The following is a 23,592-nucleotide window of genomic DNA, read 5'->3' as shown; positions in this document are numbered from 1 at the left end:
TTTTTGTTTGCTGTTGTAACACCCAATAATATCTGTATACTGTTTCCCCCTTGAGTGTTTAAAAGTAGCAGTCAAAAATTGTTTACAAACCACTCAAATGCTTGATATCTCTGCTTAGCAAAAAGAATTCATCTTTTAAAGTGCTTGTTAACTTCAGTAATATCATGTTAGAATGCTAATTGAGAATATTCTCCTACTGCTGCCCACTACAGTGGTGTCAGTTTCACAGCGTTCCAGGAATTACCAAATAATTTCAGTAAACGATCCCAACAAATTGCATCAGCAAACAACTCACTTCAGAGAGACTAAAGCGTACAGTATACCCCAAACAGTTCAATATGTATTGCCAACATATTGCTCAAAGACTGAACTGATACTCACTAACTTCTCAAAGTTTGAAATCTAAAGAGAATGAATTTTTTTAGGGCTGCCTTGCAGAAAATTATATATTCCAAGACAAAATATAACATCAAGTTACTAAGAGTTCCTTCATTGAGAGTAACATATTTGTAAAAGCTCGCTATTTTATTTTGTTAATCTTTTGTTTTGTTTTGTGTGAAACATTTCTTTAAACGGTTTTTAGGCGCTATCCACAAGTTTCCTACACCCCATGAGGCCTTGCGTCAAAAGCGGAAGCGAGACTTTACTCTGACTGTTTCGGGTAAAGATTCAAAGCTTCGAGAGTGTCGATCTGGTGGTTAGTTAAAAATAAAGCAGCCAAATTTCCATAAATCGACTCATATGCACAAATAAAAGCCTAACTGTGTGTGTGTGTGTGTTCAGCGATCAAAACTTGCTAACGATGTGGGAACACAAATTCAAACAGCATATGTTGTTCCTAAGAACCGTAATGACATCTCACATAAAGGTGTGCAACTTTACAATGTAAACAATGGTCCAAAAAACACTTAGCCTCTTTAATTAGCACACAAAATACCATTGGCATACTACTACTGCCGCCTCACCGGAAGTTGTTCCCACGTCCTTTTTAACAGTAGCGCCCCCCAGAAACTTGTGGATAGGGAATAACGAGAAAATAAGAATAACAACGTGCAGTAAACGGTAAAGCTATTTGCACTACAAACCACTGTGTTCATAATTAAAATAATACAGTACAATAAAGTGGGAAGACACACCAAGTTGCAATATTAGGCAGCAAAACAAGCTGTTTTGTACAGTTACGTAAAAATAGCTGCACGCAGATGAGACTGGAAGCCAGACCCATAAAAATGTACAAATAGCCACACTTGCTCTTACAGGAAGAATAAGGTGGATAGGAGCCAGGAGTAAATATTTCAAGACAAGAAGACAAGGTTTCTGCCGGTCTTAATTCTTAAATCTTAATTCGCCCTTCCACAAATTAAGGCTTAAATAGGGGTTGAAAGTCTTAAATTCATAGTATATAATGCCATAATGTCTTGTTTCCCAATACAAATACCTAAACATCCTTAAATCAAGACACATTTACTTGATATAAATGTAATGCAATTAAGTGAGTTTATGAACTTTGAACTGAGAGTCCACTGGCAGATGTTTGTTCTTGTTTTAATCACACACTTCATTTAGATCAGTTTCTCAGAGCTTCTTATGTCATTTTGCACTTTAAAGTAAATGCATCTTGATTTAAGAAAATTTAGATGTTTGCATTTACCTTCATAAAACTTGCAAAGACCTTAAAAGAACCAAGAGAACTGAGTGTATGAAATATTGTAACTAAATTTCACACACTGCCCCTAGCATATTGCACTTCTAAAATATGGCTTTAAGTGATTTATTTCAAGGTTACTTTGTGAAACTGTTTAACTAGGGTGTCGTCCAACCAACATACACTTGGTCTACAAACTTTCTTGGGTTAACCTTCTCGTAGCACATCTTAGCAGTAGGTTTTTAATTTAGTATGCTGCTGTCTTGTCTGGTGTCATGAAAACAACACAGTAGCTATGATGCAAGACTTCTGCTTGCGTTGCAGTGTTAATTACAGCAGTGAGGGGTACTTGCCCTTTTACATCTGAAGTCCGAGTTTAGTTGTGACCTCTGGTCTACAGTCTTTTCCGCAAGTGCGTGTTTTATGTGTTAGCATGGATCATAATTAGGCAAATAAACACAAAAACACCATAAATAAGGAAAACCGTGAGTGTATTCATGTTCAACATTTTACAACACTGTTTTCACCTAGTTCTGTGATAGTACTCAAGACATCTTACACGCAAAATGATAACTAATTATTCATGTTGATTTCAATTCTCTGCAGATTTCATTTGAACATACAGTTTGGTTTCGGGAGAAAGCAGAACATGTTGGTCTTTTTTTGTAACAGTGTCGTAGCTGTAACAACGCTAACCATAAATAAACATTTTTTCCCCAAACTAACACAAGGTCGGGCAGACTAGTTAATAGCCTGCCTGTAAATCATCAATAATACTTGAAGAGCTACTAAACCTCTTAAATTGTATTAAAGCAGTATCGGACTGATTTAAATAGGTCACCTTTTTTAAAATTACAGTATGTGTCTGTTCACAATCTCTTAAAACAGTAAAACCCACTATGTGTCACATGGAATAAAGGTGCAGTCACATTTATTGCTGCTCTGTGAATATTAGTAGGCAAAATAGTGTCATTTCGATATGAATTCATATGATGTCGAAAGATTTTTCTGCTAGGTTTTTTTGGCTATGTAATTTTCATAAAATTTGAGCTAATTTAGGTTGTTCATATTTCAATAGGCACCCTTTCAATTTCAAAAGGCATCCATCCAATCTGGAATTATGCATGATGGAGAAAGATTTCCCAAAAGCAGATTTCTAAACTGATTTAAATCTGTCAAGCGAATTCACCATGTTGACCAACAGAAATCTGGAAACGTTCTTTATTTGTGAAAGTTTGAATACTTTACTGTTGTAAATTTGATACTTTACTGTTGTTAGTTGAATTTTCGCAGGTAAAATCCAAGAGAATTTCAATAGGCATCAGTGTAATTGCGAATTTTGCACAATGGCAAAAGGTTTCCCAATGCAGATTTTCGAAACTGATTCAAGACGGCCAAGTGAATTCACTGTGTTGACCAACAAAAAGTCGGAAAATGTGCTCGTTTTTGACTACGTAATTTTGCTGTTGTTTGGTAAGTTTCCTCAGGCGAAATCTAGGCAAATTCAGTAGGCATCCATGAAATATGGAATTTTGCATGATGGCGAAAGATTTTCCAAATCAGATTTTAAGCCGATTTTCAAATCTTTTAAGGGAATTTACTGTGTCGACCAACAGAAAGCCGGACAACTTGCTTGTTTTCAACGTGACTTCTGTGTGGAATTTTCACAAAACTTTTACTAATTTACTGTTGTTCTTTGAATTTTCGCAGGCGAAATCCAAACAAATTTTAATAGGTATCTGAGTAATTGCAGATTTTGCACGCTGGCGAAAGTTTTCCCAGTGCAGATTTCGAAACTGATTCAAGTCGACCAAGTGAATTAATTGTGTTGACCAACAGAAAGTCGGAAAATGTGCTTGTTTTGAACGTGATTTCTTTGTGAGCTGTACTTCATGCACCTCTACACTACTGACAGTAGATAACTGACTTTTTTTTGACTACGTAATTTTAACAAAATTTTTGCTACTTTGCTGCTGTTTGGTAAATTTCCTTAGGCGAAATCTAGGCGAATTCAGTAGACATCCATGAAATCTGGAATTTTGCATGATGGCGAAAGATTTTCCAAATCATATTTGTAAAACGATTTTCAAATCTGTCAAGGGAATTTACTGTGTTAACCAACAGAAAGCCAGAAAAACTCGAATTTCGCATGACGGCGAAAGATTTTCTAAATCTGATTTCTAAACCGATTTTCAAATGTGCCGATAACATTCACTGCGTTGACCAACGGAAAGCTGGAAAACTTGCTTGTTTTGAACGTAACTTCTGTGTGTGCTTTACTTTATGCACCACTACACTACAGACAGTAGACAACTGACATTTTTTGCCTATGGAATTTTCACAAAAATTTTGCTAAATTACTGTTCAGTGAATTTTCGCAGTGAAATCCAGGCAAATTTTAATAGGCATCCATGAAATCTGGAATTTCGCATGATGACAAAAGATTTTCTAAATCAGATTTCTAAACTGATTTTCAAATCTGTTGAGCAAATTCACTGCATTGACCAGCAGAAAGCTGGAAAACTTGCTTGTTTTGAATGTGACTTTTAATTAATTTTAACAGAATTTTCACAAAATTTTCTGTTGTCCAGTGAATTTTTGCAGGCAAATTTCAATAACCATCCATGCAATCTGGAATTGAGTATGAAGATTTCCCAAAGCAGATTTTAAACCCGATTCAAATCTGTCAATCGAATTCACTGCATTGACCAACAGAAAACAGGAAAACTTGCTTGTTTTGAACATGACTCCTGTATGAGCTGTAATTTTCACAAAAAATTAGCTAATTTACTGTTCAGTGAATTTTCCCTGACAAAATCCAAACAAATTTCGCATAATGGCGAATTGGAATTTCGCATAATGGCGAAAGATTTCAAAACTGCACTTCATAACAGTAAACAATTGACATTTTTTGGCCAACATAATCTTTAAAAAAAACTGCTAATTTACTATTGTTCAATGATTTTTCGCAGGCGAAATCCATGCGAATTTCAATAGGCATCCATGGTATCTGGAATTTCGCATGATGGCGAAAGATTTCCCAATGCAGATTTCGAAACAGATTCAAAACTGTCAAGCGAATTCACTGCGTTGACCAACAGAAAGCAGGAAAACATGCTTGTTTTGAACACGACTTCTATATAAGATGTACTTTATGACAATCATTAATTTTTGACTACGTAATTTTCACAAAATTTTCGCTAATTTACTGTTGTATAGTGAATTTTTGCAGGCGAAATCCAAGCAAATTTCAATAAGCATCCATGCAATCTAGAATTTCACATGATATTGAAAGATTTCCCAAGTCAGATTTCTAAACAAATTCAAATCTTTTAAGCGATTGTAGTGCGTTGACCAACAGAAAGACTTCTGTGTGAGCTCTACTTCATTCATCTCCACACAATTGATAACAGACCTTTTTTTTTACCCTCAGAATTTCACGAATGTGACCGCACCTTAAGACTGTGATTCCAGCTATTTTTCACTAGTGTAACAGTTCAGATACTAAGAGTGACAAATATGGGTCAATATCAAGGCACTGCATGACTTGCATGATTATGATGTTGTTTCTTTTTCTCCTGTTTGTGGAAATTATTCCAAACTCTCATAGGCTGGCAGTGATAGGTGATGGCTGCCTCCCTTGGGAGTCAAATCACAAGATCAAGTTGTCAGGACTTGGCAAATAGACTCTACTGTTGTACGTCATGTGTATATGTGTGTGCATGCGTTTGTGGTTCTGTATCTAAAAGATGAGCTGGGAACACAGAGACACAGTGGGATACAGTTGGACAGGAGTCGCTGACGTCCCTCTACAATAAATATAGACTCCTGAGCTGGTAGGTGAGCTTTGGTGAATTAAGTCTTTGTTTCTGTGATACCGGATCTTTAAATGTGAATGTAACACTCCATTTCCTTTAAAACATCATTTAAATGTACTGCAGTTCACTTATATTCTCTCGGCCAATCAATCCATCAAATGTTTAGCGCGATACTATTCCAGAATGGCTTGATGGCATTTGGCATGTTTGAAAAGACAAATCGTAGGACAAACTTTACAAATGAAAGTCGAGTTTCTGCGCCTCCAGACAAGATAAACTGCAACTGAAAAATATCTCTGACGGCAAAAAGGCATTTTCGTCGATGGTGAGTGAGCCACCACCTGCAGGTTTGGTTCACCGGGTCTTTTCGTCTTCTCCCTTTTTCTATCCAGGCAAACATGGACAGCCTCTGGTGGATATCTGTCTGTGCATCTGAGCGAATATATAACATCTTCAGGAAACATGAGAAGAAGAAGAAGAAGAAGAAGGAAACAAAAAAAAAGGAAGTAACAAAATAAAGTTTTTCCTCTCGTTGGGAATAACAGGTCTGGGTCATTTGAAGTCTCCCTGCCGAACGGTTTCCGTTTTGACGCGTGGGTCAGCGAGCAGCGGTGGGTTTTGTCTCAGTTCATGAACTGTGTGTAGCCCTCGGCTCCTGTCACTATCACATCCATCCATATCCTCATGGCCTCTGCGGACGGGGCCACCATGTAATACAGTCTGTCGTGCGTCTTCACGCAGAAGGTCAGGGAGGGGTTGGGGCTCTGTGATCAAAGAGACAATCGGATCAGTGAGGAAAACCATGTATGGAGTCTATCTACCACTCGGTTATTAGCTTCTATTTATCCATTAGGGATCTCAATTTTCAGGCGTTTTTACAAATTGATTTTCATTAAAGTGAAATTAATTAATCACACATGTGGAGGACAACAAACACCACTTGCACTTTTTCAACTACAGTTAAAACAATTACACAGATATCATTTTAAAATAAATAGTAACAGTTAAGGTTCATTAGTTAAAGGAGAAGTCCACTTCCAGAACAACAATTTACAAATAATTTACTCACCCCCTTGTCATTCAAGATGTTCATTTCTTTCTGTCTTCAGTCATAAGAAATTATGGTTCTTAAGGAAAGCATTTCAGGATTTTTCTCCATATAATGGACTTCATTGGTGCCCCGATTTTGAACTTCCAAAATGTAGTTTAAATGCAGCTTCAAAGGGCTCTAAACAATCCCAGCCGAGAAAGAATGGTCTTATCTAGCAAAACAATTAATAAAAATTTTTTTTTATACTTTTTAAGCACAAAAGCTTGTGTAGCACAGGCTCTGGGATGTGCGTCCACGATGCTACGAATTAGTAATGGGTTGTTCTTGAATGATTCTTTCATTTTGAACGGATCTTTAATGTGACTCGGGAAGAACGAGTCTTCTCGGGAAGTGATTCGTTCAGTCGCGCATGCACAACATCCTATTAGGTTCTGTCCTGGAATTAGTTCACCTGTTTCGAGTCTCCGGGTTTTTTTGAGTCGTTCATCTTATGTGGCTGTCATGTGATGAACGAATGACTCAAAACCCGAAGACTCGAGAGATGAACTAATCAATTTCTTTGCGTGTGAACACTGGGTCTGTATTTCCGCCTACGTTTTGCATGACCTTTTGACATATTTCAATAGTACGTAGCGTTGTGAACACGCATCCCAGAGCCTGTGCTACACAAGCTTTTGTGCTTAAAAAGTATAAAAAAAAAATGTTATTTTCCTAAAACGACCGAATGTTTCGCTAGATAAGACCCTTCTTTAGAGCCCTTTGAAGCTGCATTTAAACTACATTTTGGAAATTCAAAATCGGGGCACCAATGAAGTCCATTATATGGAGAAAAATCCTGAAATGCTTTCCTCAAAAACCATAATTTCTTCATGACTGAAGACAGAAAGACATGAACATCTTGGATGACAAGGGGGTGAGTAAATTATTTGTGAATTGTTGTTCTGGAAGTGGAGTTCTCCTTTAACTACATTAGTTAACATGAACTAGGAATGAACAATAGTTCTACAGTGAACTTCTCCTTTAATGCACTGTGAACTACAATGAATGACTGTTTTTTTATTAACTACCATTTAACAAAGATTAATAAATAGAGTAATAAATGTATTGTTCATTTTTCTGTTCATGTTAGTCAATACATTAAGTAATTCTACCAACTGACACCTTATTGTAAAGTGTTACCAAATAAATAAGAAATGTACTGCTATTTTAATGCATTTAAATTTAGAATGAACCCAGCTGGTCTGTTTTAATGTAATATAGTTGCATAATTTAAATTGAAAGTATTATTAATAATATATATGGATAATATTTTACCTGTATAATTTATTGTGTGAATCAAATAATTTTCAAGACACTATAATAAATAAATAATTTTACTTATAATTTATATTTTACAGTACATGTATTTAATAAATTAATAAATGAATTAAACATGAGATATGTAATATTTAAACTACTGATCTTAATAAATATACTAATGTTTTATTTTGATCAAAGTATTTTCATACATTTATATTTAGTACGAATCCAATTGGTATAATTTAATATAACTTATTAATTAATTAATAATATAATATAATTTTACAAGTATAATGTGTATGGATAATCAGCAAATTTTATTATGTGGTTCATGTAATATTTCAGACTAAATATATATGTTTCATATAATATTTTAGATCTGATTTTGAACCCAAGTTAATGTTTAATGCAATGTTTTTTTCCCGCTAAATGCCTATTAAATTTAATGGCTCCGTGTTGTCTGTATTCAATAATTCACCTCACAGAAACATTGTGCTCAGCATGTTTATCCTTGCTGGACGTGAACCTGCATTTAATGTAGTCTGGAGCTTTAGTTTGTTTTACCTTGTTTAGTTTCGCTCAACGTTTTGACGGTTGAGGTTTCGTCACTTTCATGTTGGCATAAACTAATTTGGCTGTTTTTATCAAGTGACATTTACATTTGCATGAAAATGCTGCAATGTTTGATTAGACGCACTTTGAAGTCAACCGTTTTTTAAATGCGGCTAAGTCTATTTAATTTATTTAACAGCTTATCTCTTTATACTTCAACACACTATCATTCTAATTGTTAATGATTACTTTGAACCTATTTTATAAGCTCCTATGTCACATGCAGCACAAGCGTGCACTCCCTCTTGAGCTAAAGTGGATTAATTAAAAGTCATAATAATAATTAATTAATTATTAGCACCTCTAATTTTAATACAGCAGCATATGTAGAGCTTATGTAGAGGTGCTTGTTGAATGTGATAATTAGTTCTCCACACTATTATTGTAGAGCACTCCACTCATGCAATGGACAAACAAATCTCTTTAAATGATTCTGACGCTGTCAAGGAGTAAATTATGTTACGGCTTCCTGTTAACCTATTATGCAACGTGAAGCTAATGGCGTATAATACAGCACATAACTGCTTCTCTGGGGCTGTTACATTATACACACACTTAGTATCTCACCACAGGTGGGAGTAGTAAAGGGAAACGCACACAGGTCGTAAATTACATTATACTCATCCTCAGCAACAGCAAATATCCACTAAGCGAAGGTGCAAATGGTCCGGTTATTCAAAACAATATAAGACGAGGTATGCTAATTAGTCACAAGGGAGTAAGTGTGTGTAAAAATGTATGAGTTTCCTCAAAGCAAACATGCAGGACAGGCTGATAGTGGCGGAGAGCGATACGTACGTTTGTCAAATTCAGATTGAAAAATCCTTTCTGTGAAAACAGTCGGCAAAGGAATGAAGAAAAAGAAGGGTGGGGAACATTGACAGCAGAGTTACAGCATAAGAGACAAAAGAGAAGAAAGAAGCTAACAGAAAAAGATCAAATGAAATGGTGCAACAGGAGCGTTGGAGCAGGAAAACAGCGGGACTTGTGTGAGCTGCGCTTATACGAAGGGCAATAATTCGACCGTACCTTCGTGGCACTGCGCAGGTGATCATAGTAAACCTCCTCGATAGCCTGGAAGTAGATGACGCCCTTCAATTTGCTCTCGTGCTTATCTGCGGACGAGAGAAACAGAGATGTCACAGTGCGAAAAACGGTTCTTTTAATGAGCGCTTTATTGCGGCGTTTTCGAATTAACTCGAAAAACAAGCATTTCCAAGTATTCTTACTCGAAAACAAGACGAAGCTACTGATTAACACAATGTTTTGCACAGCGATGGTTTCAAAAACAAATAAGCCCCCACTCCCCTGGAGAATAATGATCTGGTAAGCACCGATGTGACCTTGTTACTGCGGTGCAACCCCTTCATTTTGAGTCGGCGTAGAAATAAAGAGCGAGAGCTCACGCTTTGCCGAGCGCCACGGCTGGGTGATGAGCACGATTTCCTCAGCATTGCGGCAGATTTCATCACCATCAGATAGCATGCGGACGGGCTTCTGGTTATTTGTATGCCCCTAGCTAACCCGAGGCTATCGGAAATCATGGCAGCCACTGTGAGCTTAAGAATTACTAATTATCCGTATCCCCCCACTGCTGGATTCACCCACAATCCACTCTTTGTTCTGCCCTCGTTTCTTTCCCCAACCTCGGGGGGACGAGAGCGTAACGACACGTTCGCCGAGCGGCATTAGCATAGTGCACAGTAAGGAGGATGTTGGAAGGCGACGCTGCGGCGCACGTACCGGCGTAGTAGGAAAACGTCCTTTTAAGGCGATCAAAGACGAACCAGCGCTTCCTCCAGGATTTGATCTTCCCTCCCATCTTGACAAGATAGCCCTTGCACATCTTTTCGGTGAGGATCACGTGGTAGCACGTGTCCACGCTGTGACCTGACGACTCGATGTGGCACCGGAGGTCGAACTCCTCTTTGCGAATGGGCAGGTATCGGGTCATCGGGCGCGCCTGGAAATCGACAACATGTGGTTCACGCTTTGGTTATTTAAGGATTAATTACAGGTTTATTTTTTTTTGTTCTGTCAATTGATTTATTCAAAATTCCTCAAAAATGCACTTCATATGACGATTTGACCTCGCATTTTCTATGAGGAACATATATTATTTAACATGTTCGTCATGTCAGTTCAAATCGTATGTATGAAGTCAAATTTTTAGGAATTCTGAATATATATATTTCAATTATTTATTTTAATTATTAGATATTTATTTATTTATTTAAGCTGGTAAAAGGTCAAACATATCTGGGCAATACAACTCGATAACGTAAAAGGATCATTAAACTCATCACACTTTTCATAATAAAATCTTCAGTAGTTTGTATCTTTTTTTATTATTAACACAACATTCAAAACTTTACTGCTTATTAATGTCTGAAAGGCTTTTGACAGCCAAATCAATCAAGCGGTACAACTGACATGCGGAAACAGAAAAACAAGATCCTCATGACTATTTGACATGATAATTTGACATTTTTATGACCCTTCAGATTGTAAAATGTCACTTTCTGCAAGTCAATTTTAATGAAATACTATATTTATATAAACGTGGTCGGAATTTTACATACTCCTTTTTACATTTTACATACTTCAATTTAACATACATTACTAATTTTAACGAAATGTTAATATTTTAAATTTATTTTACATCTGTTATGGTTACACTATAGTTTTTGTAAGAGCTTATTCATGGAAGTACTAATTAACAAGCAAATTCAATGATCCTTCTTATTTAGGTAAAATGATTAAATTACTAATAAATTAAAAACTATGTAATTAAATTTACTTTTTTTTAATTCAACTGTAATTTTAATAAACTGAAACTTTTTTAAAATGGCATGATTTTTTTTTTATAACCATATGAAACCTACATGAATAGGTTTAAAGGATATGAAAAATATTTATTCTATATTTCAAAGCTTAAAAAAGATTAATTGAATTAAAACTAATGACTATGTAACTATATATATATTTTTAATTAAACTGTAATTAGATTTAATTAAACTTTTTTATGGCATAAGAATTTTTCATAATCATATGAAACCTACACGAATACAAGGATATAAAAAATACTGATTAAATTATTGAAATTAAGATACTTATTAAATTAAAACTAATGACTATGTACTTTTATACAAGGATATATAAAATATTTGTACACATTTATTTCAGTTTAAATTCAATTCCTAACAAAAATGATTACAATTAAAATACTAATTAAATTAAATCAATGACTATGTAATTAAATTTCTTTTTTTATTAAATTAATTACATTTAATTAAACTGAAACGTTTCTTTAAAATGGCATAGCGTTTTGTACATGAATATAAGGATATATAAAAATGTTTGTACAAATACATTTTAAGGTTTAAATTAAATTCCTAATGAAAATTATTACAATTAAAATACTAATTAAATTATTTTTTTCTTTTTTTATTAACGTGCAATTAAATTTTAATTAAACAGAAACTTTTCTTTAAACCTTTAAAGTATTTTTTTATAACTATAATAATCCTACATGAATATAAGGATATATAAAAATATATGTACAAATACATTTAAGGTTAAATTACATTCTTAATGAAAATGATGAATTAAAAGACTAACAACTAATTACATAGAATTTTAAAAAAAATTAAACTGCAATAACATTAAATTAAACAGAAACTTTTCTCTAAAATAGCAGAAAAAAATTCATAACCATATAAAACCTACACAAATACAAGGACATATAAAAGCATTTGTACAAATATATTTCAAAGTTTAAATTAAATTCCTAATAAAAATGATTACATTTAAAACACTAATTAAATTACAACTAATGACTATGTAATTAAATTTTAATTGAACAGAAACTTTTCTTTAAAATTGCTTTTTTTTTCAATTTCAATTTTTTTTAAATTAAACTAATTAAATTCCTAATGAAAATAATTGCAATTAAAATACAAATTCAATTAAAATGAATGACTATATAATTAAATTTATTTTATTAAATTAATTACATTTAATTAAACTGAAACGTTTCTTCAAAATGGCATACAAATGTCTTATAACCATATGAAACCTTCACGAATACAAAGATATAAACAATATATTTCTACAAATGTATGTCAGTACAGTTTCAATTAGATTCCTAATGGAATTATTCAAATGCAAATACTTGAAATTAAAATTACTAAATTTAATTAAACAGAAATTTTCTTTAAAATGCCATTAAAAAATGATTAAAACCTATACAAAGATATATAAAAAAAACAATTGTACAAAATGAATCCATTAAATTGCCAGTCCCAGTAAAATCACAATGGACTTTTGGCACAGTTCTTCGACTCCTCACCTGAGAGAAGTTTTTGGCCCTCATCTTCACCTCCTTCTCTATCAGCTGCTGTCTGTGTACCGTCTCCTCCTGCAGTCTCTTCTCCGCCTCCTCTCTTCTCCTCCTCTCCTCCTCCAGCATGAGTTTACGGGCCTGAGTCTCTCGTTCCTGCAGCCGAAAGAGGGTTATTAAACAAGGCTAGGAGCTAAAAAAGATGAATATGGTTACTGTATTGATTGTGTACTGCAACTACGACTTACTCTAGACTCAATAAGTCGAGCTTTCTCGAGCTGTGCCTCTTTCAACATCTTCTCCATCTCCTCGATCTTCAGCGCATCCATACCACTGGCACTGTAAAAGAAATAAAACTTCAGTCAAAGTCATTAACTACTGTATATTGAGGGGGGAATTCACTATACGTGATTGAACCGAGACAGCCAGCGAACATTTAAATACTCAAGTTGCGCAACCGTTCGGCGATTTTACCCCTCGGTGATCTATTTGGTGAATGATGGAATGGAGACCGGTAGCAGCGAGACGGGTGGATTACGAAACATTTCGTCATATATGAAAATACAACTGGATTGCACATACAGTACAAGCATGAAAATCTGCCGTGAAACATGAAATGAAGCACATGTGGACTATAAACATAGAAAAAGAAAATATGTAATGGATTACTCTAGAGGAGCGTCTCAGACTAGCTTGAAGCTTTATGAAGACAAGAGTAAACAAACTGCATGAGAACATTTCAAGTAAACAAATTCTCTCCTGAGAGAGAAACAGCTGAAGGCCGTCTGTTTACAAAGCCGTCGTGCCCCGGTCCGGCTCCGCCGCTCCACCGCTCCACCGCTGCACTGTACTTTACACGCTTTTGTTTACAACATCTTCACACATTTCCCATGATGACGCTTGTAACTGAAGACAACATGTCAGCGTCAAACTGGGTTGTGGGCCATTCGCAGCTGAGACGAGAACCGCTTTGAAATTCAATCCCTGAATTCATATTTGAATAGGAGAATATCTGAATTTAAAGTAAAGTGGAATGGCATTCAAAGAAATTCATTTTATAGTGTAGTTTTTAATAATACGCTACTAGGATTAGTGATACTAAATTAATACTTTTATTTAGCAAGGATGCATTCAATTTATTTACATTTATTAAAAGCGAGAATTATACTTATTTAGACATTTATAATGTTACAAAACGCTTTTTTTTTAACACTGATTATAAAAATGTTTCTGCAAAGCATATTAGAATGATTTCTGAAGGATCATGTGACACTGAAGACTGAAGTAATGATTCTGAAAATGTTATTTTATTATTAATATTTTTTTTTATATTTATTAAAGCTCAGATGATGCTGAAAATTCCACTTTGCCATTGTATAATTTGTTAACATTTTTTGCCTTTATTACATAATTTCCAAATCATGGGGAATATTTTATTTTAGTTAATTTTTTTTATTAAAGCTCAAATATAACATTAGTTTAACTAGTTTTTTTAAATACTAATTTTCTTTTTTAATATGTAAGTTTTTTGTGACTTCTTATTCTCAAATCATTGTGAATATTTTATTTTTATTTTTAAATATATTACAATAGAAACCATGTATTTTAAATTGTAATAATATTTTAAATATTTTTAACTTGTTAATATTATTTGGAAAGTTTCCCAAATCATAGGGAATATTTTATTTTATTTTATTAAAGATCAAATATAAGACCATTTTAATGAGTTTTATTTAATTTATTTTTTAAATATATTACAACAGAAAACACTTATTTTAAATTGTAATAATATTTAAAATATTTTTAATTTGTTAACATTGTTTGTTAGCATTATTTGTATTATTTTTTGGAATATTTGGAATATTTTATTTTATTAAAGATCAAATATACGATCAGTTGAATTTTTATATATATATATATATATTTAATTTTCATTTTTAACTTTTTGTACATAATTCCTAAATCATTAAAAATATATTTTATTTTATTTTATTATTTTATTTTATTTTAATATGTATATATATACAGATTTAGTTTCATGTGACACTGTAGACTGAAGTAATGATGTTGAAAATTTAGCTTTGCCATCACAGGAATAAAAGATTCTTTAAATTATATCACAAAAGAAAAAACTCTCATTTTAAATTGAAATAATATTTAAAATATTTTTAATTTTTTAACATTTTTGCAGTTACCACATAATTCCTAAATCATGGAAATATATTTAATTAAAGCTGAAATATAAGATGTTTTTTTTTTAATTCATTTTTTTAATTTAATTTTTATTTTTAATATGTAAACCTTTTGTGACTTCTACATAATTTCCATTGTTAAGAATATTTTTTATTTTATTTTATTTTATTTTAATATGTATATATACAGATTTAGTTTCATGTGACACTGTAGACTGAAGTAACGATGTTGAAAATTCAGCTTTGCTATCATAAAAATAAAACATTCTTTAAATGATATTACAATAGAAAACAAACTCTTACTTTAAATTGAAATATTTAAAATATTTTTTAACATTTTTTTGCAGTTACAACATAATTCCTAAATCATGAAAATATTTTATTTTATTTTATTTTATTTTATTAAAGCTCAAATATAAAATTGTATTAATTCTTTTTTATTTAATTTTCATTTTTAATATGAAAACTTTTTGTGACTTCTACATAATTTCCAAATCATTGGGAATATTTAATTTAATTTAATTTAATTTAATTTAATTTAATTAATATATACAGATTTTGGTTTAATTAAAAATACAATATAAAGATTTTTTGAACGTAAACTTTTGAGCTGTAAATCACACTTCTTTTTTCATTTCAGTATGACTAACTCAGTACGAGTTGTTAAACATTCATAACATATTGAAATAAAATTTAATAATCAGTAAATGAAGATGTAGATCAATTTTCTGTACATGCATATACATAATGTTTCATTATGTTTAATAAATGAACTTTCATTTTATGAACTCTGATGCACATCATCCCTAACATTTCCCAGAATGCTCTAATTTCCCCCACAGACTTTTTAAAATGGAGACAAACAACACAAAGCAGGCTTACCGTATAAATTATGCATGTTTTTGTGTGTAGAAGAAAATCTGTGTGATGTGTGACTACTGAATTTCTTTGAATTACAATTAAGCGCATATTTTTTCCTGTCATTCCACATCAAATTCCACTCCAACATGTTCTGCAGCGTGACCAATTCAATTCAGATCCACACTCACGAACTGAATTCGGAATTTCAGGAGTGCCGGCGTCTGCACCTCATTAATTTCCACAACCCACATTTCCTTTCTCCTTTGGCTCATCTGTTATTTATAAATGTCAAATTCTGATGAAAGTCTAACAGGACGCTGAACTGCTTTATGTACGTATGGATTACCAACAGAAGTACAATGGATTACTCTATATGCAGACAGGGGGATGGTGAAGAGCAGAAACAAACAAAAAAAAAAAAAAAGTGGGAGTGTGTTTCTGAGAGGAAGGGTGGATAAGCAAAAACCTCAGGCATGTGTTTATGGAAGACGCCTTTTCGATTGTTGACATTTTTGCGAGCCCAATTAGTCCTATGTGTGCTCTGACTGTCCCTGTTAGTTGGAAGGTGAACAGACGACCGTTTCAACACAACACGTTTAACCCAGCAACAACCTACAAGCTTAAAGACGTGTCTTCACGCAGTCCGTTTAACCCAGAAACAACCTAATCTGTTGCCTCAAGCATCAAAGCCGTTCATTTGTTCTTCCCTTCTCTCAGGAAAGGGGGCGGGACGAAGCACGGCCGTTGCATGCTGATTCCCTACACGCTGAGATACTACATCCATGTGAACGCATCTAAAATACGCTTTATTTTACACTTTTCACATGGACGTCATATAGAAATCATTAACACTTTACAATAAGGTTCATTAGTTAACTACATTAGTTAACATGAATTTACATGAAGTCATTACTAAAATCACAACATTGTTAACATCAGTTAATGCACTGTGAACTGTTAATTTTTATTAACTAACATTAACTAAGATTAATTGTGTAATAAATGTATTGTTCATTGTCCATTCATGTTAGTTAATATGTCATAGTTCGATGACACCTTATTGAAAAGTGTGACCTATAAATCTATATATTATAAAAATTGATAATAAATGTATTTACATAATATTTAAAATGTAAAAACATAGTAATATACACTACACTTTTATTTTAAATGGACATGCTATTAATCTTTTATATTTTAAAAATGTATAATGTATATATTTTTATATACAATTCTAATATAAAATATAATAATTTACTGTAAACTTATTTTAAATGGGCATACTATAAATCTATGATTAGTAAATGTATGTATTTTTACATACTACTCAAATATAAAAAATAATAATATACTCTACACTTTTATTTTAAATGGACATACTATAAATCTTTTTATTACAAAAGTTGATAATACATTTATATATTTACATACTATTTAAATATAAAAAGATAATAATATATCTACACTTTAATATTAAATTGACGTAACATAATATAAACTATATATTATAAAAACTGATAATAAATTTATATATTTACATAATATTTAAATCTAAAAAATAATAATATATTCTACACTTTTATTTTAAATGGACATGCTAAATGTATATACTGACATAATATTTAAAATTATAATATATAAATAATATATAAAAAATATTAATATGAATACTTTACACTTTTATTTTAAATGGACATACTATAAATCTTTAGATTATAAAAAATGATAATAAATTTATATATTTTAATATACGATTTAAATATAAAAAATAATGATTTACTTTACTCTTTTATTTTAAATGAACATACCATACATCTTTACATGGCTAAAACTGATAATAAATGTATATATTTTTTATATATTATTTAAATTCTAAAAAAATGTATTTATTTATTTATTTATTATACAAAATTAATAATAAATGTATATATTTACATAATATTCAAGTATTTAAAAATATGTTAATATACTTTACACTTTTATTTTAAATGGACATACTATAATTCTTTATATTATAAAAAATTATAATAAATCAACATATTTTTATATACTACTTAAATATAAAAAATAATAATATACTCTACAATTTTATTTTAAATGGACATTATGTAAATCTTTATACTACAAAAATTTATAATAAATGTATATATTTTAAATATTTAAAAACAAAAAATAATAATATACTCTACGTTTTAATATTAAATTGATGTAATATAAATCTTTATATTACAAGAATTATAATAAATGTATTTATTTATATACTATTTAAATATAAAAACTAACATTTATATTATTATATAAAATAATAATATTGCCTAATAATATAAACTATAAAAGTTTTTTAAGAAATTAATACTTTTATGTAGGAAGGATGCATGAAAAGTGAGAGTAAGACAATATTTCTTTTTTATTTTGAAAATTTAGCTTTGTCATTAATAAATAACATTTTAAAATATATTAAAATTGAAAGCAGTTATTTTCAATGATAATATTTCACATTATTACAGTTTTAATGCATTTTTGAACAAATAAATGCAGCTTTTCTGGACATAGAAGACTTCTTATTATTTATATTTAAACGTATTCAATTTATCATACTCAAAACCTTCACAATAAATGCAAAAATTCATTTACGCTTCCTAAGATATGAAGTCTTACTTTAGATGGCCACACACCCTATCAAGTTCACATTACGGGCACTGTTAGACAAACTGGATGGTACTCAGTGAAAGCCATTAAGCAGATGGATGATAATTTAGTTTGGGACAGGCATGTGGAGAGAAACCACAGAGCCACCACTAATTCCTGTCACGGAGCCAAAGCGTTAGCAGAAGCAAAGCGCTCAGAGAAAGCGATTGAGGAAAGCATATGGAAATATCGAACCTGGACATGTTGTCAGGAGAGCAGGCAGAGTTGTTTCCAGTGGAGATGCTTGTGTCCATGCTGTCCGAGCTCTCCAGGCTGAGGGTGTCGTAAGGCTGTTCCCCAGAAGAGAGCGCTGTGTGGTGCAGGATGGAGTGGTGCACCACTGGCCCGGAGGTTGAAGAAAAGGGACTGTTGAGCTGCGTTTGAGAGCCATGGAGCGCCTCCCACTGGCACTGAGCCTCTACTGCAGCTTTCTGCTTCAGCTCGGCCAAACGCCTCCGTTGCTCCTCAATCACTTGCTGGCCTGATGTAGATAAAACACATATATGAAAGTCAAATCTACAGATGGGATATGCAGTAAACTAAATGGGCCCAAAACTGAACAAGCTAAGCATTTTATTTAAGTCAAAGATAGCTGCCAAACCTGCCAAACAGACTATATAGTGCTTTAAAAAACCCAAGTGACTGCACATCCATTTAGGATGGCATAGTTTGCCCATAATTTGCTCCATCATGCCTCTCACACATACACATATAAATATGTAACGTATGTGCGCTGAACAAACAGCCCAAGCAGTACCTCAAAATCAAGATTCCTTTGTACACTACCAGTCAAAACTCCTTTACTCATTCTTTATATATATTTTTTGAAAAATATTGGAATTATGTTAATATTAATCAATTTAAAAATGAAAATTAATTAAAAAACTAATGAAACTGATTAAACTAATTAAACATTTAAGCTTCCTGCGATTTTGGATAACTACAATAAAATAAAAATAAATAAATTAATTAATTAATTCAACTGCACTTACATTTGAGCTTTTGAAATATAATAAAATGAAAATAAAATAAAATAAAAATCAATTTACTAATAATTTTAATAAAGCCCAAATATAAGATCAGTATAATTCATTTTTTTATATTTAATTTTCATTTTTAATATATACATTTTTTGTGACTTTTACTTTCCAAATCATGTGGAATATTTAAGTGGAAGTCAAAACATTTACATTTTAAAAATTAAAATTAAAAAAAAAAAATAAATAATTCAACTGCTCTTACATTTAAGCTTTTAAAATAATAAAATTAAATTAAATAAAAAAAAATAAAATAAAATAAAATAAAACATTCCCCATTATTTGGGAATTATGTAGACGTCACAAAGAGTTTACATATTAAAAACAAAAATTAAATATTACAGAACAAAAACCCTAACTACAATGATCTTATATTTGAGCTTTATTAAAATAAAATAAAATAAAATAAAATAAAATAATTAAATGTTCCCCATGATTTTGTGAATTTGGGAATTATGTAGAAGTCACAAAAAGTTCCCATATTAAAAATGGAAATAGAATATTAAACTGGTCTTTAATAAAACTTTAATAAAACAAAACAAAACAAAATGAAAAAAAATATATATATATATATATATATTCCCCATGATTTGGTAATTATGTTGTAACTGAAAAAAAAAAGTTTAAATTAAATAATTAAAAAACGAATTACATTATATTTTTATATTTTATGTTTGTTTTATATTTGTACTAAATAGCTTTACTAAAATATAAAATAAAATAAATTAAAAAGTAATTTCAAAATACAATTAAAAAAATAATAAAATGCTCTGTGATTTGGTAATTTTATAGTAACCACAAAAATGTTAAAAGAATAATAATTAAAAATAGCCAAATAAAAAAAATACACTGGTCTTATATTTTAAATAAATAGATTTTCAATCAAAAAAAAAAAAAAGTATTTATTTATTTGTAGATTAGGTACAACTAATTACAATTTATATTTGCATAAAAAGTCATTTCATGCATTTAAGCATAAGCCTTAAATCACAACATAAGGTTTTGAGATCGTCACAAATTAAAGTGTGTACAACTTTTGACTGGTAGTGCAGCTAAAGTGCTTCAAATATATGAAACGACAAGATTATAACTGAAATCATAATTCATTCCATGCACGGCTTTGCCATCAGTGGAAAAAGCCTTAGTAAAAGAGCATTTGGGGGGAAAAAGTGCACAAAACGCTAATGAGGGCAGTCCAATGCTACTCAGAGCTCGCTCTACCTGTGGGACCGTCCGTACTGGAGGACGATGCAAACACGGAGGGCAAGAATTCTGTTTGACAACAAAGGATGATTGAAGATCAAAAGTTAAAACAACCAAGAAAAACGACTAAAGAAGAAACTGCGGAAAATATATGGAAAATAAAACTGATGTGGAAATTTTAAAAAAAGCATGTGGGTTTGGAACAACATGAGGGTGAGTAAATAATGACATTTTTGGTAGAAGTTCTTCATGAAGTTTGATGGCTCATCAGCCGTTGATGTTGATTTTACTGAAATGTCAGCTGTCAGGCTGTTGTGTTTCTCATTACCTTTCTGCTGAAGAGCCAGCTGCCTCTTGGTCTCAATATCCTGCAGGGTGGCTGCCAGGTTGCGTGGGAGACTCCCGGTGCTGTTGGCTACCATCAGAGGACTCTGCGTAAACAAAACAAACAATTATTTCCACCAGCATATTTAACAGTAAGGTGGAGGCTAAATTACCACAAGAAATGATGCAGGAGATTCTGATAACTGCACTATTTACACTGGCACGAGACTAACAGAAAGTCAGTCCAGTATTTACCCTGGCAGGAGTGTTGCGTCCCAGCGTAGCTGTGGTGTATGTGGGGGACAGACCGGCGCTGATTTTTGGTCTCGAAATCGACGACTGGCTGCTATCACTGTCCAGTCGAGAGCGGTACACCTGCAAGACAGAAAGAGTCATGTTATTAATGTTACTAAGTTATATACCTTACACCAGTAAACACAGCATCTGTTACATTTAAAGGGATAGTTCACCCAAAAATGAAAATTCTGTCGAAGACTGACACGGAATAAAGTTGTTATTTTTGTGTTCTTTGTGCACAAACATTACAGTTGAACCACTGATGTCACATGGACTATTTTAACAATGTCCTTACTACCTTTCTGGGCCTTGAATGTGTCAGTTGCATTGGTGTCTATGCAAGGTCAGAAAGCTCTCAGATTTCATCAAAAATATCTTCATTTGTGTTCCTTATGGGTTTGGACAACACAAGGGTGAGTAATTAATGACAGAATTTTCATTTTTGGGTGAACTATTCATTTAAAGGTGTAGTTCAACACAAAAGTCTGAATGCGAGCATGACAGATTTTCAGTGAGAAAGCCGTCATATGGTTTAAGCATGAATTTTAGCACACAAATTATTTAAAAACTACTGTTTTAAATAAATGAATTGAACTTCAGTAACCTACATCTGTAAAATTGCAATGTTTGTAGTTATTTCAACATTTTTTTTAAATGTTAAACAGGACACACCGCTTTATAATGAATGATTAAGGTTCCATAAATCATTGTAATGTGATAACAATAAATGCCTTGTGTCTTGATTTTAACACAAGACTGTAAGGGTAATACTACTGTTGAAAACTTTGCCGTAAGAAGATTTTTTATTTATTTATTTATTAACAGAAATTGATTCTTTTATTTGTGGAAGATGCGTTATTACAAGATCTCTATTTCAAATCAGTGCTGATTTGAACTTTATATTCATCAAAGAATCTTGAAAAAAATATACTTTGATTTCCACATGAATATTAAATATTGATAATAATAAAAAATGTTGCTTGACAATGATTTCTGAAGGATCATGTGACACTGAAGACTGGAGTAATGATGCTGAAAATTAAGCTGTTCATCACGATTTAAAAATATATTCAAATAGTAAACAGTTATTTGAAATTGTAATAATATTTCACAATATTACAGTTTTTACTCTGTTTTTAATTAAATCAATGCAGCCTTGGTAAGCATTAAGGAGTTCAAAAACATTAATAAACCTTACCGACCACAAAGTTTTCAACAGTTGTGTATAACGTTAACACACTTCAGTTCACAATCCATTAAAAACATGCATGACCAGTAAAAAGTTGCTTTGTTGAAAGAAACATTTTACTCATACATTTAAATTCTGTCATCTTTCACTCACTCTCATATCTTTCAAAACCTGATTGACCTTTTTTTTGTTCATGAAACACAAAAGGAATTATTTATCAGAATTTCCAAGTTGCTCTTTCCAATAAAAGTGAATGGAGACCATATGCGACCCTGGATCACAAAACCAGTTGTAAGGGTCATTTTTTCAAAAAGCTTTTCATTGATGTATAGTTTGTTAGGATTGGACAATATTTGGTCGAGACAGAACTATTTAAAAATCAGGAATCTGAGGGTGCAAAAAAATCAAAATATTGAGAAAATCACCTTTACAGTTCTTCAAATAATGTTCTTAACAATGTGTATTACTAATCAAAAATTAAGTTTTCATACATTTACAGTAGAAATTTTACAAAATATCTTAATGGAACATGATCTTTACTTAATTTACTAATGATTTTTGCCATAAACGAATCAATCAATAATTTTGACCCATACAATGTATTTTTGGCTATTGCTACAAATAAACCCCAGCGACTTAAGTTTTGTGGTCCAGGGTCACATATATATATAGCTTATTAGCTTTCCGTCCCCTTGTACTCTCATCAGAACCGAGCAACTTGGACATTCTGCTGAACTACTTCTTTTGTTTTCTCATTTAAAGGGATATCTCATCCCAAAATTAAAATTCTGTCATTAATTACTCAGCTTAATGTCGTTCCAAACCCGTAAGACCTTCATTCATCTTCAAAACACAAATTAAGATATTTCTGATTAAGCTACTTAATCAAATTAAGCTATTTTTTGATAGCTTTCTGACTCTGCATAGACAACAATGCAACTGAAACGTTTAAGTCCCAAAAAGGTAGTAAGGACATCTTTAAAATAGTCCATGTGACATTAGTGGTTGAACCGTAATGTTATGAAGCTATGAGA

The 23,592-nt window shown here is 31.8% G+C and overlaps 1 protein-coding gene across 2 annotated transcripts in view; it reads right to left on the bottom strand.

Moving 5' to 3' along the window:
* Positions 1–2,119: 2,119 nt before the first annotated feature.
* Positions 2,120–23,592, bottom strand: part of phldb1b (pleckstrin homology-like domain, family B, member 1b) — an 87,541-nt gene continuing 66,068 nt past the window's right edge. For both annotated transcript variants that reach the window (XM_051129099.1, XM_051129098.1), the window contains 10 exons: positions 21,328–21,447; positions 21,077–21,179; positions 20,767–20,817; positions 18,704–18,989; positions 13,016–13,106; positions 12,777–12,923; positions 10,169–10,388; positions 9,455–9,540; positions 9,224–9,253; positions 2,120–6,227 (listed from right to left, as the gene is read on the bottom strand). In XM_051129099.1, the coding sequence (XP_050985056.1) occupies positions 6,087–6,227; positions 9,224–9,253; positions 9,455–9,540; positions 10,169–10,388; positions 12,777–12,923; positions 13,016–13,106; positions 18,704–18,989; positions 20,767–20,817; positions 21,077–21,179; positions 21,328–21,447 (1,275 nt within the window). In that variant the 3' untranslated portion in view covers positions 2,120–6,086. The remainder of the gene's footprint in view (positions 6,228–9,223; positions 9,254–9,454; positions 9,541–10,168; positions 10,389–12,776; positions 12,924–13,015; positions 13,107–18,703; positions 18,990–20,766; positions 20,818–21,076; positions 21,180–21,327; positions 21,448–23,592) is intronic.

The sequence above is a fragment of the Labeo rohita genome, chromosome 15, assembly GCF_022985175.1.
Source record: "Labeo rohita strain BAU-BD-2019 chromosome 15, IGBB_LRoh.1.0, whole genome shotgun sequence".
Classification (NCBI taxonomy): domain Eukaryota; kingdom Metazoa; phylum Chordata; class Actinopteri; order Cypriniformes; family Cyprinidae; genus Labeo; species Labeo rohita.
This window is presented reverse-complemented; position numbering and strand designations above follow the sequence as displayed.